Source organism: Hesperophylax consimilis, chromosome 7 (genome assembly GCF_061612785.1).
Source record: "Hesperophylax consimilis isolate HC1 chromosome 7, BYU_Hcon_1.0, whole genome shotgun sequence".
Classification (NCBI taxonomy): Eukaryota; Metazoa; Arthropoda; class Insecta; order Trichoptera; family Limnephilidae; genus Hesperophylax; species Hesperophylax consimilis.
In genome coordinates, this window is record NC_142842.1 from 39,991,153 (window position 1) to 40,007,060 (window position 15,908).

The 15,908-nt window shown below is 32.4% G+C and overlaps 2 protein-coding genes across 2 annotated transcripts; both read left to right on the forward strand.

Moving 5' to 3' along the window:
• The first annotated feature begins 274 nt into the window (after nt 1-274).
• On the forward strand, nt 275-8,804 carry LOC149422760 (chymotrypsin-2-like). The gene is made up of 5 exons (XM_089634001.1): nt 275-320; nt 1,693-1,855; nt 3,004-3,148; nt 6,054-6,203; nt 8,646-8,804. The coding sequence occupies exons 1-5, from the start codon at nt 275-277 to the stop codon at nt 8,802-8,804; spliced, it is 663 nt and encodes a 220-aa protein (XP_089490127.1).
• A 2,512-nt stretch (nt 8,805-11,316) lies between these two features.
• Nucleotides 11,317-14,953, forward strand: LOC149422761 (putative peptidyl-tRNA hydrolase PTRHD1). Its single transcript, XM_089633946.1, has 3 exons — nt 11,317-11,696; nt 14,029-14,211; nt 14,902-14,953. Exons 1-2 carry the CDS (start codon nt 11,508-11,510, stop codon nt 14,209-14,211), a joined length of 372 nt encoding a protein of 123 aa, XP_089490072.1. The 5' UTR covers nt 11,317-11,507; the 3' UTR covers nt 14,902-14,953.
• Nucleotides 14,954-15,908: the final 955 nt, after the last annotated feature.

The window sequence follows — 15,908 nt, forward strand, 5'->3', positions numbered from 1 at the left end:
CACGGCAGTCGTCCTTTTAAGATAAACTCAACATTTTTTTTATATGATGGGTTCTAAAAAAAGCAGGAAGGTGATTTCTCTTGAAATGAAACAGGAAATAATTAGAAGGAGTGAATGTGGGGTAAAACAGTGTGACCTCGTCAAAGAGTTTGGCCTCAACAAGACCACCATTTTCACCATTTTGAAAAACAAGGATGCAATAAAATCAGCCAAAGTAGCCAAAGGAGTATCAAAACTATTTAATGAAAAACATAGATCTTCAATCCACGAGGAAATGGAGAGGCTATTAGCGATTTGGATTAAGGACAGGCAGGTGAAAGGTGACGTAACAACCCAAGATATTATCTGTTACAAGGCAAGATTCGATTATTTCTTAAAATTAAAAAATGTGTGTTTTTTTCATTATGTTTTTAGATGTATCTAAATAAAAATAATAACAAAAAATTTATCTTTTTTTATGTCATCTTACCATATTTTATGCTACAGAACGAATTATTTTTTTTAACATGTATTGTTATGGGAAAACGCGTTTCACATAACGAACTTTTCGCATAACGAACTTGCTCCTGGAACGAATTAAGTTCGTTGTGTGAGGCACCACCTGAAGATTGCAAGTTCACAAAAGTAATAGTAAAAATACATATAACCATATCCATATTGTAACAGCAAGTAAATAGTACAAAAATAAGAATATTCCTACTCCTAAGTTATACAGACTTAAATTAGTTAATAAATAATGTAAAGTTTATATGTAAATGCTAGGTAGTGGCAGCAGGATCATGATACAATACGACACATAGTGTATGAGGCCTTTGAGTTAGAAAGCTAACGATATAATTATTGGTTTCAATAATAATTAAATGTTTCGAGAGTGGTTACAATTAAATAGACAAATAAAAGACTCTTTCTCTGAATCTAGATATAGAACAATCTAGAAAACTGTTAATTTTATAATTACATTATGGCATTTTCTGTTTTTGTTTTCGTAGGATCGTTTGAGTACCATACTAGTGAGATGTAAACAATGGTTCCATGATAACTCAACACAGTGACTATTCAACACACCTTTATAAAGTCATTAAAAACGATGAAAAAAAATTTAAGCCTAACCTAACCTAATCTACTTAACCCAGTTAATAAAGTTTTTGTTTCATCACTTTCCATGACTTTATATAACTTTTTAAAGATGTGATGAATTATCATTTTGATGATTTATCCGGTCACCTTAAACAATAACAAATAGTTTTATATTAAAAAGCATAGGTCAAAATAGGATTAAAAAAATATAATTTTAAAATATGTTTTTTGAGGTCTAAATATTATTTTAAAAAATAATTAGTTTCACTAGGACTCTTGGTTTTGTAGATATTTTTTTATAATATAGGGTTTCATTGTGTAAGGAGAGACAGGGAACTAGCGATTGACAGAGTTTTATTACTACTACGAAATTATCTAAAAGAATACGCCCTACTCCAGTAAAATATCGGCAGCATTACTTGAATCGGCGCTAGTGTAAGCATGAATTAAAATCCTTTAACATGTGTGAAATTAAAGTTACCCGCAGAACTCGCATCGCTAGGAGGCGCTAGTGTATTGTACTTCCATTAGAATGTTTGGGAAATGTTGGAAGTTTACATTATAACTATTCTACAGTATTTGATAAAAGTAAAGCAATTCAATTTCGATTTCTAGCTTTGGTTAATCGCATAGTTGGTGGTTCCCCCGCTCTACCGGGAGTGGCGCCTTATCAAGCTTCTCTGCTTTCCCTGGAGGGGGTCAACGTCTGCGGTGGAGCCATCCTCAGCGCCAGGGCGATTATATCAGCCGCACATTGCTTCCTAAAGGCAGATGGAACGTTAGTACAACCTGATATTATATTGACAACCTTGGAAAAACTTCTATTCACCTCAGTATTCTGTCTTGCGGAGACATGGCTGGCAATACTTATTCCATGACTTTTTCTGCGGAAGGTGGTTATTTTTTGTCACAAAGTTCTTTATGAGAGTCCATGTCAGCGCCCCAAACATAAACATTGGACACATCATATTCAACTGTATGGACATTTCTGAAACATATCTGAGATATCAATAATTTATTGTACCCACGCAATGATGTATTTCTATGTACCCACGCTTACATATACTCGTAGCTTCCGCGTATTTTCCTAGATAATAAGCCCAAACTGTATCATTTTGATCGGAGATGAATGTTTTAAGATAATTAATAGATTTTAATCACAAAATTTCCCATCGGTAATCAAAATTAATTTTATTTAGTTCCTCTTTGTTTATTTTAGCAAATATTAAGTATGTATACGTTAATAATCTATTTTTACTCCCTGTGACAGAAAAATAAGGAACCTACCTAACTACCTACTGCATATAGCGTCTAGCCTACTCGAATATTAACTCAGCCTCCCTTTTTTAAAACCCCGGGGTTTATTTACAGAGACGACTGCACTAAGCTTAATAGCTATTGGTATCTGATAGGTAATTGACGCTACACCAAAACTAAACACCGAAAACCACTTTAATTTAACTTAATAATTATACTGAAATAACGACCGTAACAGGATTAACCCACGCAAGATGGTATTACTTCTGCAGAAACGTTGGCTAAAGGAGGAAGCGCAACCCGGCATAATACCCCAAAAATGAATTAGGATAAAATAAAAATCTCAAATCTTAATAACTGAAATTATCTCTCTTATTCGCATTTGCATTTTGTATTTATACAAAAATCATGACGCCATAATTCACCGTTCAGCGATTTTGCGACTTCAGAGACGCAAATATTCTGCTGTTTATTGTTAATACGAAGTATTTCGATCTCGCTGATACAAACATATTTGTAAATTAATACAATTCCTATTGTTAATACTAAGTATTGCAATCTCCTTGATAAAACATTTCTAATGAATACAATTTTTATTGTTAATACTCAGTATTCCAATCTCCTTGATACAAACATATTTGTTAATTAATACAATTCTTTACTTTGCAGAGATGTAAATCCTGAGTATATAGTCATCCTGGTCGGGACTAACAATCTGTCCTTGCGAGGACAAACCCACAATGTATCCCAAATTATTTCTCACGAAGGATACAACAGGGACTCAAAGGAAAACGATATTGCCATTTTGATTACTGTAACCGAAATAACAATGAATAAAAACACAAAGCCCATAGCTGTATCGAAGGAGTATGTCAGTAAGGGCGTAGTGCTAACTTTTACTGGCTTCGGAGCTCTTTCAGTAAGTATACAATAAAAACTAATTTTCTAAACCATCCAAGAAAATCGTCTGGCATTTAAGGCTAAAGCTTTTTCAAATAAAATCTTTATTTATCTTACTAAATACTCTAAATACTTAGCATTATTATTATTTAAGTAGATTAAAGATAAAATAAGTACATTATAATGGATTAATTTTGTCCTCGAATCTGTTTTAAAACTAATTGATTATAATGATTAAGTGGATTATATTAGGTTTTCAAGGTCAATAAAGAAATCAAATGAGGGGTATTTTTGCAAAACTGACTTATTCCACCTGAACGTTTTGTTTATTTATTTATTTAGTAACAAACTATGTCCAATTACAACACATTACATATTACACGAAGTTAATACAAAGAGAAATGTTACAATTCATTTGATTAAAAAAATAACATGTATGAAAAAAATAAAAAACACACGCAATAAAGATAATGTGAAGTCTAGACAGGAAAAAGGTTTTGATAGAGTACACAACTTCTGCCACATCAATATAAAATACTACTTGCTTAAATCATTAAGAGGAAGCTACAAGCTAAAAATGTGTATATTCTTGGTATTTTAGGTAATAGGCATTAAAATCGCTTGACAAACGGAATCTAGAAACGTTCGATTTCAAGCACAAAACTGGTTTTTATTTATTTTGTAAATAATTTTATAAGAAAGCAAAAAAGTTAATCAATTGAAACTGTCACAGAAAATCTTAGCCATAATGCTGTATTTTTTTTAAGTTGTTTCCCTTATGCGTTCATACATTTCTATTAAAAAAATATTTGTTTTAGTATTTTTCATTTATATTTTTTATTGAGTAATTTGTTTTTTTTTTAATCTGTATTCTACTCAAGCGAAGCGATAGGAAAACCTTCAATTTATCTAAAGCATATTTTTTGGTATTCATAATGTACACCAATTCGTTATGAAGATTAATCAAAATAGTGATTTGACATTAAGCTTTGCCTTAAGGATTACACCAAAAAATTCACGGTCCTGACTTGAGTTGTCAAGTCTTGCCATTCTGGACATTGGTGAATGGTATCCTTAATTTGTGGAGTGTTGATTGAAGAAAAGCAAATAATTATTTCTGAGTTTATGGAAAAGGATATTGAACAATTGTTTTGTTAGGAAATCGCCAAAAAAACTCATACGGTTGTCAAATAAGTGATTTTATATGTGTGTTTTTTTGGTAAAATTTCTGTACTATTCGATTTGAATAATAAAATAAAAACAAATATTGAAAAGTTATAAGATGTTTACAATTTATGTTTGGTATAAGTTTGTTTTGCAAGACAATCTTGGAATAATCGTGTTTTACAACAAACTGTCTTCGAATAAGCTGATTTTCAAACACCATTATCTCAACTGACAGCAACTTTCTCTACAAATTAACTAAGCGGTCATTTTGTCACATGACCAAATGCTCTGTTTATAGGCCGAAATAGAATAGGTCTGTTTTGTTTTAATGGAAAAAGACAAGTTTGCAAAAAAGAATAATTTTTAAAGTTATTTTTCTATGGGAATAAGTAGCTTTCGAAATTTCGTATTGCAAAAATAATGTGTAGAAATATGTTTTGAAAAATGTTGCATCACAGGCCAAATTTGAAAAAAAATTGGAGTGAGTCAGTTTTCCAAAGATACCCCTCAGATGCCGATGAATGTATTATGTTCCAAGAAATCAATGTTTACCATAGACATATGATTAATTTCTATGTCTGTGATGTTTACAATATTTACGTCATATACATTTAATTGTGCGATAAAATCAACAAACCAAAACGTGCTTGATCATTTTAGTAAACAATACACAATATAATCTTTACACTTACTTATGAAGTGTTTACTCACTGTTATACACATAACGAAAATATTAATTAGTTTATACCTCTAATACGTTAAATTAAATGTTTTATTATTATGCTTATTGAGATGTATTTATCCATTGTTAAACATAATTGATTGTTGTTTTTTTTTCTATTTTATACACGGTTTCTGGAAACTCATTGTACGATCCGGTCAAAATGGGATTGCAGGCCCTTAGCCAATGAATTGGTAGGTTTCCTGATTAACTTTTATCAAAATACCAATGTATTATCACGGTGTCGGAACACGAGTTCTTAAAAATTCAATAATAATCCAAATATCAAGACAAACGCATGTGCACGAACACGTCTTTCGATATATTAGGAATTTACTAAAAGTGTACCAGGACATGGCCTGCAATCCCTTTTTTAACGGGCTTACCAATAATTTGAAGAGATTCTTGATAAATTAGCATTACTAATTTTTCTCCTTCTTGCTCTAGCTAGACAGTAGCAACTCTTACGCGACATCGCATTAAGGCGAAGCTTAATGCTAAATAACGAATTGGTGTACATTATGAATACTAAAAATTATGCTTTAGATAAATTGAAGGTTTTCCAATCGTTTCGCTTGAGTAGAATGCAAATAAAAAAATAAATTACTCAATAAAAAATATAAATGAAAACTCAAAAAAAATGTTTTTCAATAGAAATGTATGAACGCGTAAAGGAAACAACTTTTTAAAAATACAGTATTATAACTAAGATTATCTGTGACAGTTTCACTTGATTAACTTTTTTGCTTTCTTATAAAATTATTTACAAAATAAATAAAACCTAGTTTTGTGTTTGAAATCTAGCTCCGTTTGTCAAGCGATTTTAATTCCTATTACCTACAATATAAGGTATTCCAAGAATATACACATTATTGACTTGTAGCTTCATCTTAAACGTACTCCCGTAAAAAACATGTATATTTTTTTACAGAGTGATACTGACAACGTAACTTCGGTAATGCAAATCATTCAACTGAACGAGTTTGATTTTCAAACGTGCAAATACGCCTACAGAAACGTGAGACCTCTGTTCGACTCCCAAATGTGCACATTCACCGCTGCAGGTGAAGGTTCCTGCTACGTAAGCATTTTTTTATATATAATACTTTTTTATGTAATTCATCACAAAATTGAAATCGATCGAATGTTCTCCCGGGAGTGATTTCAAAATTCTACTGAAAACCTCCGGGCATTTTTATAATTTCCTTTGAGGTTTCTCTTCTGCAAAACCTTCCTAGAATATTGTTTGAGAAGACAATCGAGTAAGAGTGTGCAATGAAGCAGATTTAACCATGGACCGTTTACCCAGTTGATTTAATTTTATGCCCTCGGGACTCAAGCCAACCACACACCCCAATTCATTATTCTTGCTGGAAAGAAATGGATTCCTATCGAAAGTATTCGATAGATTTTGTAATAAAATTATATTTGGTAATAAAGGCTCATCAATAATGATAATAAAATATAAGTTGATTGTCTTACGTTGAGAGAGATATACAGTAGTTTTGTATAAACCTAATAATGGATTTGTGTAGCTTAAATGAATATAATATCTTTGAAGAAGAAGATAATTAACAAACGAAAGAAAATAAAAAAAGATAACAGTCACAACTAGGTACCGAACCAAGGATATCTTGTCTTACCGGGGCAGCGTCTTAACCACTCGGCCATTGGGACCTAATTATTTATTTATTTTATAGACATAAATTACAAACAATACAAAACAAGATGAACCCTTGTCTGTCCAACTGGGAAGGATTCCCGTTTCAGGACAACCAAATTGTGTATTTAGTACATAATATTCTTACAATGGAATGGCGATGCTGTCAAAACAAATTGTGAGAACATTTTTGATTGCATTCGAAGTGACAGGATGGTTTCTTTATCCTTGAAAGAATCGCAAAGATGTAATTTATTACCATGGTCAATTTGGATAACATTAGTAATTGCATTCAGAACAGATGAATGGTTTCTTTCGGGACATCACAAGTCTGAGATTCTTTCCAGGGCATTTTGGAGAACATTACAATTGTATAGTTAGAATTTCCTATTGAACGTAATCATAATAATAATTTAATATTGAACGTCATATTTTTCTTATAATTCTTTATTCTGCATTATTGTGTTTTCCGGTAATGTAATCTACTTGTAGGTAGGTACGATGGAAGGGGAGTTCAAACCCTTAATATACGCCCCTGACTGAAATTAACACAACATTTTTTTTACATGTCGTCTAGGTTTCGCTTGTTCTACGCATTCTAAGTAAGCTTATTAATTAGTTAATTACTCGTTTATATTGTACACTGTACACCCAAACAATCTTGACATAATTTTGAACAAAACTTGTTCAACATATAAAATAATACGTTTTTAATAAATTATTATTAGCAATAATTAGTCTCCTGAAATATCCATACAAATTGAAAATATCTCTCGAGTAAAAATAAATGCCGCCGACGGGAATTGAACCCGCACCTACTGATGTCCGGTCAGGCTTTCTGGACCAAATAATTCAATATCTACTAGTACTTCAATAAAAAATTACTGCTTATTATTTTTTATCACCTGTAAACAACCAACTTTATTTTGTAGGAAAGGCTTTGTTAGTGCTAAATTTCCCACTAGATGGCGTCGAGACATATGTATCATATCTACCTTTGTTTGTGAAATATTTTGACTTGTCATGTCAATTTGTTATCCTTTGTGCTGTGCATAAAAAGCCTTGACTTATAAACATTAGTTCATCATTAAAAAATAATATGTTTTTAATGTTAAAACAAAGTGTATTTATTCATATTGACACACCACAAAGAGTTTGGTTTCTGTGAATATATATTGTATTTAAATTTTGAACCTAAAGCACTGTATTTGAATTTTAATTTTGTTTGTTCGGGGTTTGTCTGCCCCAAAAAAGGTTTGCCAGTACGGTACACAGTTAGTTTAAAAAGTCAATAAATACAAAGATAAGTTTTTTTAAGCAGCGTTCCTCCCAAGGAGGTTGGTTTTTCTACGAAATTACTAATTTTCAAAGCAGGTACTACTGCTAATTAAGGACAATAGCCTACTGCCTGTCCAAGCTTAATTACAAATATCACAAATAAAGTCCACATTGTATTACTTGATCCTGGAGTTGTCATTGAAAAGTATTAAGATAGGTACTGAGAGTCACAACACACTAGCAAAACCTGAAACAAAAGTAATTGTTCATTGTTGTGAAGACTGTATAATCAAATTAACAACCTTCATACTTGTGAGGTAACCTTTAGATCCATTCTTTATAATGAAAATAACAGCTTTGCCTAATAATCGTAATAATAAATTGAAATACCTATCTAAATTCTTTTAAAAACAATACTTTCAAATAAATAATCTTCTCGAAAAGCCTTTCGTTTCATACATCACGCATTAGATATCTTAATTCTGAAGGATTATTATTTTTTTTAAATCGGATTAAATAAAACTTTTTTTGGTGATGGTACATAAAGTTGTAGGGTTTAATTAAAAATAATTATTTTTATTACAGGGTGATTCAGGGGCGCCACTCGTCCTGGACCACTACAAGGGTCCAGTCCTAGTTGGGATATCTTCATTCGGGATCCCTTGCGCTACAGGCTACCCTGACGTCTTCACGAGGGTATCAGCCTTCGTGGATTGGATGAAAATCCACGTGCCAGACTTATGACTTTCTGCAGGAGTACAGAAGACTCCTGAGATAATTTTTTTTTATTTACCGATTTTTTTATTTGTTCTTGGATGAAATTTTTGGAAATTATATTTTATATGGGTATACTTAGTTATAAAGCTAAATTTCATACAAATCGAAATTCCTTTAATTTTTAGCATTATATCAATTTTAATCTGTTTGACCGACACAGAAAGGTTCCCAAATGATTTTTAAAATATCTTTTTTTTTCAAAATGGCGGCCAAAGGGTAATTTTTGCCTTATTGCGGTTCAGACGCTACAATTTTAGTTGATCAACTTTTATTGAAAGTCAATATTTATGTAACCAAAAACTTGATCAACTTTATTGGAAGAAGGTTCAGACTTGTCAATATGCTTTCAAGTGTCGAATCGATCAAATAATTGAAACGTCTGAACCCGCTTTATGGCTGGAAATAGTGCCATGCGTACCGCCGGAACTATAAAGACTATAAATAAAGATGGTTGAAACCGATGGTCAGGGTCGGCCCGGCCCTGCCCAAGAGTTTTTTTTATTTTTTCTTATGCTTGCATAGTGATCATAGAACATAAGATTTAGAAATTTAATGCCATTACATAGTAAGCCAGCCCTACTTCAAAGGATACCAAACTTAAATGTGCATTATGCATGTACGAAATGAAACATTAGTAAAACAATGCATATTTTGGCCAACCGAACCTGGAAATACCTGGTTGCCCGCAAATCCAGTCCGCATCGGCTTTTAGGCTTATGAGAGTGGTTTATAAAACTACTTTTCTCCATTCGGGTAGGTACAGACAAAATACCTTCATTAAATTTAAAATTTAAATTTATGAATTTTGTAATACTTTCCATGTATACTACTCCCATCTCTATAAGGTTTTTAAAAGCTTGGTAGAAGGCATCTATAATTTTTAGGTTCGATTACCTACTAACATTATCTACGAACTGCATGGATTGAGTAAGTACCACTGCTAGAGATGTGCAGAATTAGAAAATGTTCAGGATGGACATTATTTATTAGTAGTAAACAATAAACCTCCTACCCCAAAACATTCCAGTAATCTGATTATATTTCGCTTTGATCGTTCGGATACAAATATAACACTGATATCTATTTAATAAGTATATAACGAACGATGATGACAAAAGCTTTTTATTAGTAATAAAAATGAGTTGATTATTTTTTTTCTATATGTAAAATAATTAATTTGCCGGGTTTATAATTCGGTAAATTTCAATATTAGTTAACCCATTCGAATGAATGAGTTTTTTTTACTTACCGATTATTTTATTTGAGCTTTACGTTTCAAAAAACAATTAACTCATTCGAATGAATTGAAATGTTTAAAAAAAAATTCACTTTAAACTTTTAGAAACTTACTTTTGAACGTTTTTTTAAATTAAAATATATCGTCGAGAAATCGATTAATTCGAAAAGGATTTCACCATTTCGTCCACTATTATGAGTTTTGTCTATGGAAATAACCGCAATGGCATAATCGACGATTCATCGATGATTTACTCGATCTTTTTGATCATCGAAATATTTCGATTCATTATCGTTTCTGTCAAAAATCACGTGAAATTGATTCTGTCAAAAACCATTCGAAACCAAAGTTCGAAACAATCGTTTTGAAACGTCATCGAACGAGAAATCAATTTTGACAGAATGATTAAATTTCAGTGTAGTTACACCATTGGTCAGAATTAATCGATATCAAAGCAGTTACGTTATTGGTCAGAATTCATTCGAAAACTCAGATAAACGTCAAAAATATCTCGGATTGCTTGACAAACGAGATATTATACACGTGGGTACATCCGTTATACTGCGTATACATTTGCGAACCGGAACGCGAGCCGAGCCTTAAATTATGAGAAAGCAACATGGGGCGAAACGCCACTTGGAGTTGCTTCGTTCCTTTCCCATAATTTGAGACTCGGCTCGAGTTTTGGGTTGCAAATGTATACGCAGCATTACATAGTACCTAATTAAATTTGAATATGCATTTTGATTACGCAATTATTTTTTGCTAACTGTCAAATGTTGGAATGTTGGGTATTAAATATTAGGGTAAATATTTACCTACGACTACCGTTTTTACTACTACAAAAGTTGCCCCTTTAATAACGCCTGCTCGCGTCCCCTTTAGAGTTATATCCCAGTTTTCAAGTAGTTTGTGGGCTACGCTAGGTTTGTATAGACTGGTTTGTGATTTAATTCTACCTAATCCAACCTTACCTAACATGTACGGAATATTTTCTCAAACGGTAGTCGTAGGTAAATAATTACCAATATTAGTTCGGAATTGATTTAGTGTCCAGGATTTTAGGTCCGTGGAGATGAAATATTTACATCATTATGAAATATTATCTTCCATTGAAGAAGTATTTCACGGAAAAATGACAAATGTGATTAAATCGATTCTTTTGATATTTCGATCATGGACATCACTAGTTAGAACGAGAGTGGTATATGCCATATGGTATATCTATGGTCAGAACTGTCAGTACGACAGTAGAGAAATAAAACTTTCTCTAGGTTAAGAAATTTTCGTTGGATATTTAGTTATTAGTTGTAATATTTATTAAACTTTACTCAATGCAAGGATATAGTATTACGTATTCTATTAGCTTATTTCACACTTGCCTGGCGAATAGACATTAGAATAGAATAGCTAAAAGGTACTTAAACTGTACTATGGCGTCTAAACTTGTACAATATGTCATCGTTCGGCACGATCTCCTGAAAGAACTGAAGTGGCCGATGGGAGCCTTTATGGCACAGGCTTGTCACGCTGCTACTGCCTGCTTGGAACTCTATAAAGAAGACCCTCAAACTCGGGAATACTTGGCTGACTTGGATAATATGACTAAAGTTGTACTTGATGTAAGTATGGAAGTTACGGTTCCATAATAACCCCTCAAAATGACAATTCAACACACCTTTCAAAGGTGATATAAAGTCATCAAAAGTGATGAAACAAAAACTAGGTTAAATAGGTTACATACTCAACTATTTAACCTAGGTTAAATAGGTTACATACTCAACTATTTAACCTAGTTTTCGTTTCATCACTTTATAAAACCTTTTATAGATAGGTATGTTGAATTGTCATTTCGATGAGTTATTCGGTAGCCGAAAGTTATACACTTATAACTTTAATAAGTTCTATTATACGAAAATATTAGAGTCATTTCTTTGGGGGTTGTATGTAGTTCCGCAGATTGTGCATAGTGTCGTTGTCTTTTCTTTCCAAAATTGATTTTATTTTATGGAATGTATAATCGATTTGTATGATCGACTTTTAAATAATTGTGTCCTTAACCACCTCAAATCATATAAACATCCAAGGGTTGTGGTGAAAAACTGATGTGTGGAGAAAGGGGTCTAAGAAGGATAATATGTGACATACAAAATTATGAAGAATAAGTAGAGACACGAAATACCCCAAGTATACATGACCCTATCAAATTTATAATAAAAATAATCGAGTTGGATCATGTCTAGAGTCAGAACGATTATGACCGGTCAGTGGCTGAGTTGGCATCATGTTTGGGTCCCACCCAGGCGTAGTGTGTTCAATTCCTCGGCTGGCTAAGTCCTCCATCACAACACAACCAACATTTTCCGTTTACTGTGGTGGTAGTAGCAGATTTTCAAATATTGTCAGGTAATTCGTAACCCGGGAACGCTTGTCTTTCTTTTTAAAATTAAAATAATAAGGAAGTTGAGTGTAAAATATTTTGACTTATAAAAAAGATGTTCATGTAGATCAAAAAATATCGATTCTAAATATATAAATATATTTCTATATTATTATTCTTAGAATTAGTTAAACGTTCTTGAAAAAGCATTCAATAGCAATAGACTGTATACGCTCCACGATTGGTCGAAAGAATTCTGTCGTCACATGTGTCGTGACTTGTACGTACAACGGAACACCTATGGTGCATCTCTTTCTATTACATGAGAGATGGTCGGTTTAGATGAGAGAGGTGTATAGGCCAAAGGTTTATTTGGGTTTGTCAAATATATGTACGTATTTGTTATTATTATTATATGAAATGGATTTCTAAAGATACATATTCGTATAGTGCTTTATAATAATATGTTGTTTATTGCATAACTTAGAAGTTTTTATTATTATACATGTCACATAGCATGTGATACACTTCAGGCCGCCGGCCGCTCAGAAAAGTCTCTCAGTGAACTGGGCTGTAAACCGTTATTTTACTTTTGGTCTCTACTTTTCTGCGCGGTGGTCCTGAATTCGCGCGTGGAACGTCAACAAGTAGCGACGGGAATACCGTACAAGTACCGTACCAGGCGGGAAAAGCAAATATTCTAACTTAAAATATTAATTTAACTATGAAATCTTAATCAATTTTTTTTTTTTTTTAATAACATCAATTCTAATAGACGGTTAACATTGGTAAAAAAATTACTGGAATTCCTTGTTGAAGAATTAAAATTTTTTCCATACAAAATGCTTAAGCTACGTGGTTTTCACAGTTCCAATGACGTCACACCACACCCCGCCTGTTACCGCTCGGATTCCGCTCGTTTTGGCGGGCTTAATAAAATTTAAACTTTGAGAATTAATTTAATTATGAAAACAAACTTTAAAAAAAAAAAAAAAATACCAGTATTTAAGTTTGAATGCGAACATTGATAAAAAAAAATAAAAAAATGGACTCAACTTCCTTATTATAAAAAAAAGTGTAGCAAAAAATTATGGTGTGAGATGTGGTTTGGATATGAATGTAGCAAGAAATGCTGCCAAACCTTTTTGACGTGAAACATCTGTTGGCGCTCCTAAGATGCACCACGCATGTTAGGGTAAAACCGACTCAAGTGTGGCAAGACGCTCTTGCACGGAATGGTGCTTCATTCAGTCTCGTGACTCGTCGGCTATTTCCGACCGGCCGCCAAAACTCTGCGGGGAAGGCTTATCAAAGAGTATACTGTGCGGGATGTTTTATTGTCCTGGAGTTAATCTCAAATATGTTTTTTCATTACAAAGTAAAGTTTGTTTTTGTACAGTAAAGTTTTCTTTAATATCAATATTTTCACTATAATCATCAATATTTTCTGGGTATAAATATACAGAAAATAGGGACACTTCCTCTGCAGCGAAATCAAGTGATAGTTTGTTAATAGATGAGTCATTAGAAAGTAAATTCTGTCTTTCTGATGTTTAACAATTTTACGATTCTAGGTTCCTAACGAAGCCGCATTGATGAAAGTAGCCAAATCTCTGGAAGATAACGGATTCTTACATAAAGTGTGGATGGAGCAGCCAGAAAATATCCCCACCTGCATTGCCGTCAAACCATACAGAAAAGAAGAAGTCAAGAAGTCACTAGGAAAATTAAGATTGTACTCCTTCACGCTTGAATAAGTATGTAAATAATATGTTAAATAAATTTCTAATTAAAACCAATGTTTTCTTTGTAGTTTGATCACCGTGATAAGGCTAATCTGTTTCAATGTTGTATGGAATTATTTAGTGTTAGTTTTATCATTTTCAAGGTGGCATTCAAGTTGTTACAAATATTTGTCATTGAAATGAGTATTAAAGATTTGTTCCCATCTTATAGGAGCTAAAGCTTGATAATCCAAGCTAATCGCTCAATTTGCCATTCTAGCAGAGTAAAGGTAAGAACCTAATAAAATGCATATTTTTTTTTACAATAAATTTAATAATTTTTGCAATATATTTTATAAGAATAATTTTGAATTATTTTTGAAATAACTCAATGTGCCAAACCTCAAATTGTAATATTTACTCATTGAGGACAATATTAGTGACTCTCAAACGAAAATTAAAAGCAGAAAAAGATACGGTTAACCCATTGGCCTCAAACGACGCCGTCCCGGCGTGTGTACGGCGATGTGTCTTAAAATCAAACTGGGTCTGATGTCTGTCGGCTTAAAAACGAAAAAGAGATACATTATTGACATCTGTGTTTAAAATTTTAAATGCCAATTGCTCTGTAGATAATTAAGCATTTATTTCGTAGTAATCGGCCGGACTCCGTTGGTACAATGTTTTCCTGATATTTACGATTGAAATTTTGTTATATTTCAGCTTCATTGAAGTTTTTCAAAATGGCGTGTGGTTCAGGAATTGACAAGCTTGTTCGTAAAACGCATGGTGGGCTGCTAACAAGAGCCCAAATGGCAAAAAATATATATTATGGTAATTAGTATGATTAATGTACAACTTTTCTTAATCCAATTATAAAAAATGAAGAAAAAAAATTGGTTTTTGAAAAAAAAAAATTTTCATATCCTCATTTAATCATATTATTTTTTTTTTAAACAATGCATATATTTTTTACATACCTTGATTCAATGCACAAGTAAATTAAAAAAGATTGTTTCGTTTTCATTTTTAGTTTTAAAGTTATGTAAGATTTAGTACACCTGGTACAAAATTAATTCGGATGTGAAGGACAATTTTTTAGCCAAACAATTCGGAGGCCAATGGGTTAAGAATAATTTTAATCATACAAAGAGTAGCACAAAAGGAAAGGTGAAAATCGTGAAATAACACGAGTAGGAATCGAAACATGGCTTAAAATGGCTTTAGCCATATTGTGTGAGATAGCTAGGTACTTCCCTACCTTCCTCTTCCCCATTTTCTTCCTCTCCCCATACCGAAATATCCCAAACTATTTTCATCACAGCTATACGGAATATTACAATTTATTTATGATACAATATAATTATTCTGAAATAAGTCCAATTTTAACATAGATAAATATACAAGTATTTTACATTAACACCATACAAGAGGCCGTGAGGAAAATAATTTATCTCAGGACCTATGTCATCTTTGGGGATGCCGTGTGGAGGGTCTTTTGAGAAGATGTGGTTGTGCCTGAAACAGCACGAAAGAAAAAGCACGAAAACTTTTTTACAGTTCAAAAGCGGGCAATCTTAACAATAAAAAACGTCTCGACTTCCATGGGCCAGTTTAAAAAAAATCTTAGGGTTTTCAAGACTGGTGACTGGTGATTTCGCTGATCACGTTCATAGATTTTATTTTGGGAGACCCAAAAAACTAAAAATTTATTTTTACTATTATATTTT

Coding starts and splice junctions, on each gene's coding strand:
- LOC149422760 (XM_089634001.1), top strand. CDS start 275: ATGGAGAGGCTATTAGCGATTTGGATTAAGGACAGGCAGGTGAAAG. Junction 1,856..3,003: donor TTCCTAAAGGCAGATGGAAC/GTTAGTACAACC, acceptor TTTACTTTGCAG/AGATGTAAATCCTGAGTATA. Junction 6,204..8,645: donor CAGGTGAAGGTTCCTGCTAC/GTAAGCATTTTT, acceptor TTTTTATTACAG/GGTGATTCAGGGGCGCCACT.
- LOC149422761 (XM_089633946.1), top strand. CDS start 11,508: ATGGCGTCTAAACTTGTACAATATGTCATCGTTCGGCACGATCTCCTG. Junction 11,697..14,028: donor TGACTAAAGTTGTACTTGAT/GTAAGTATGGAA, acceptor TTACGATTCTAG/GTTCCTAACGAAGCCGCATT.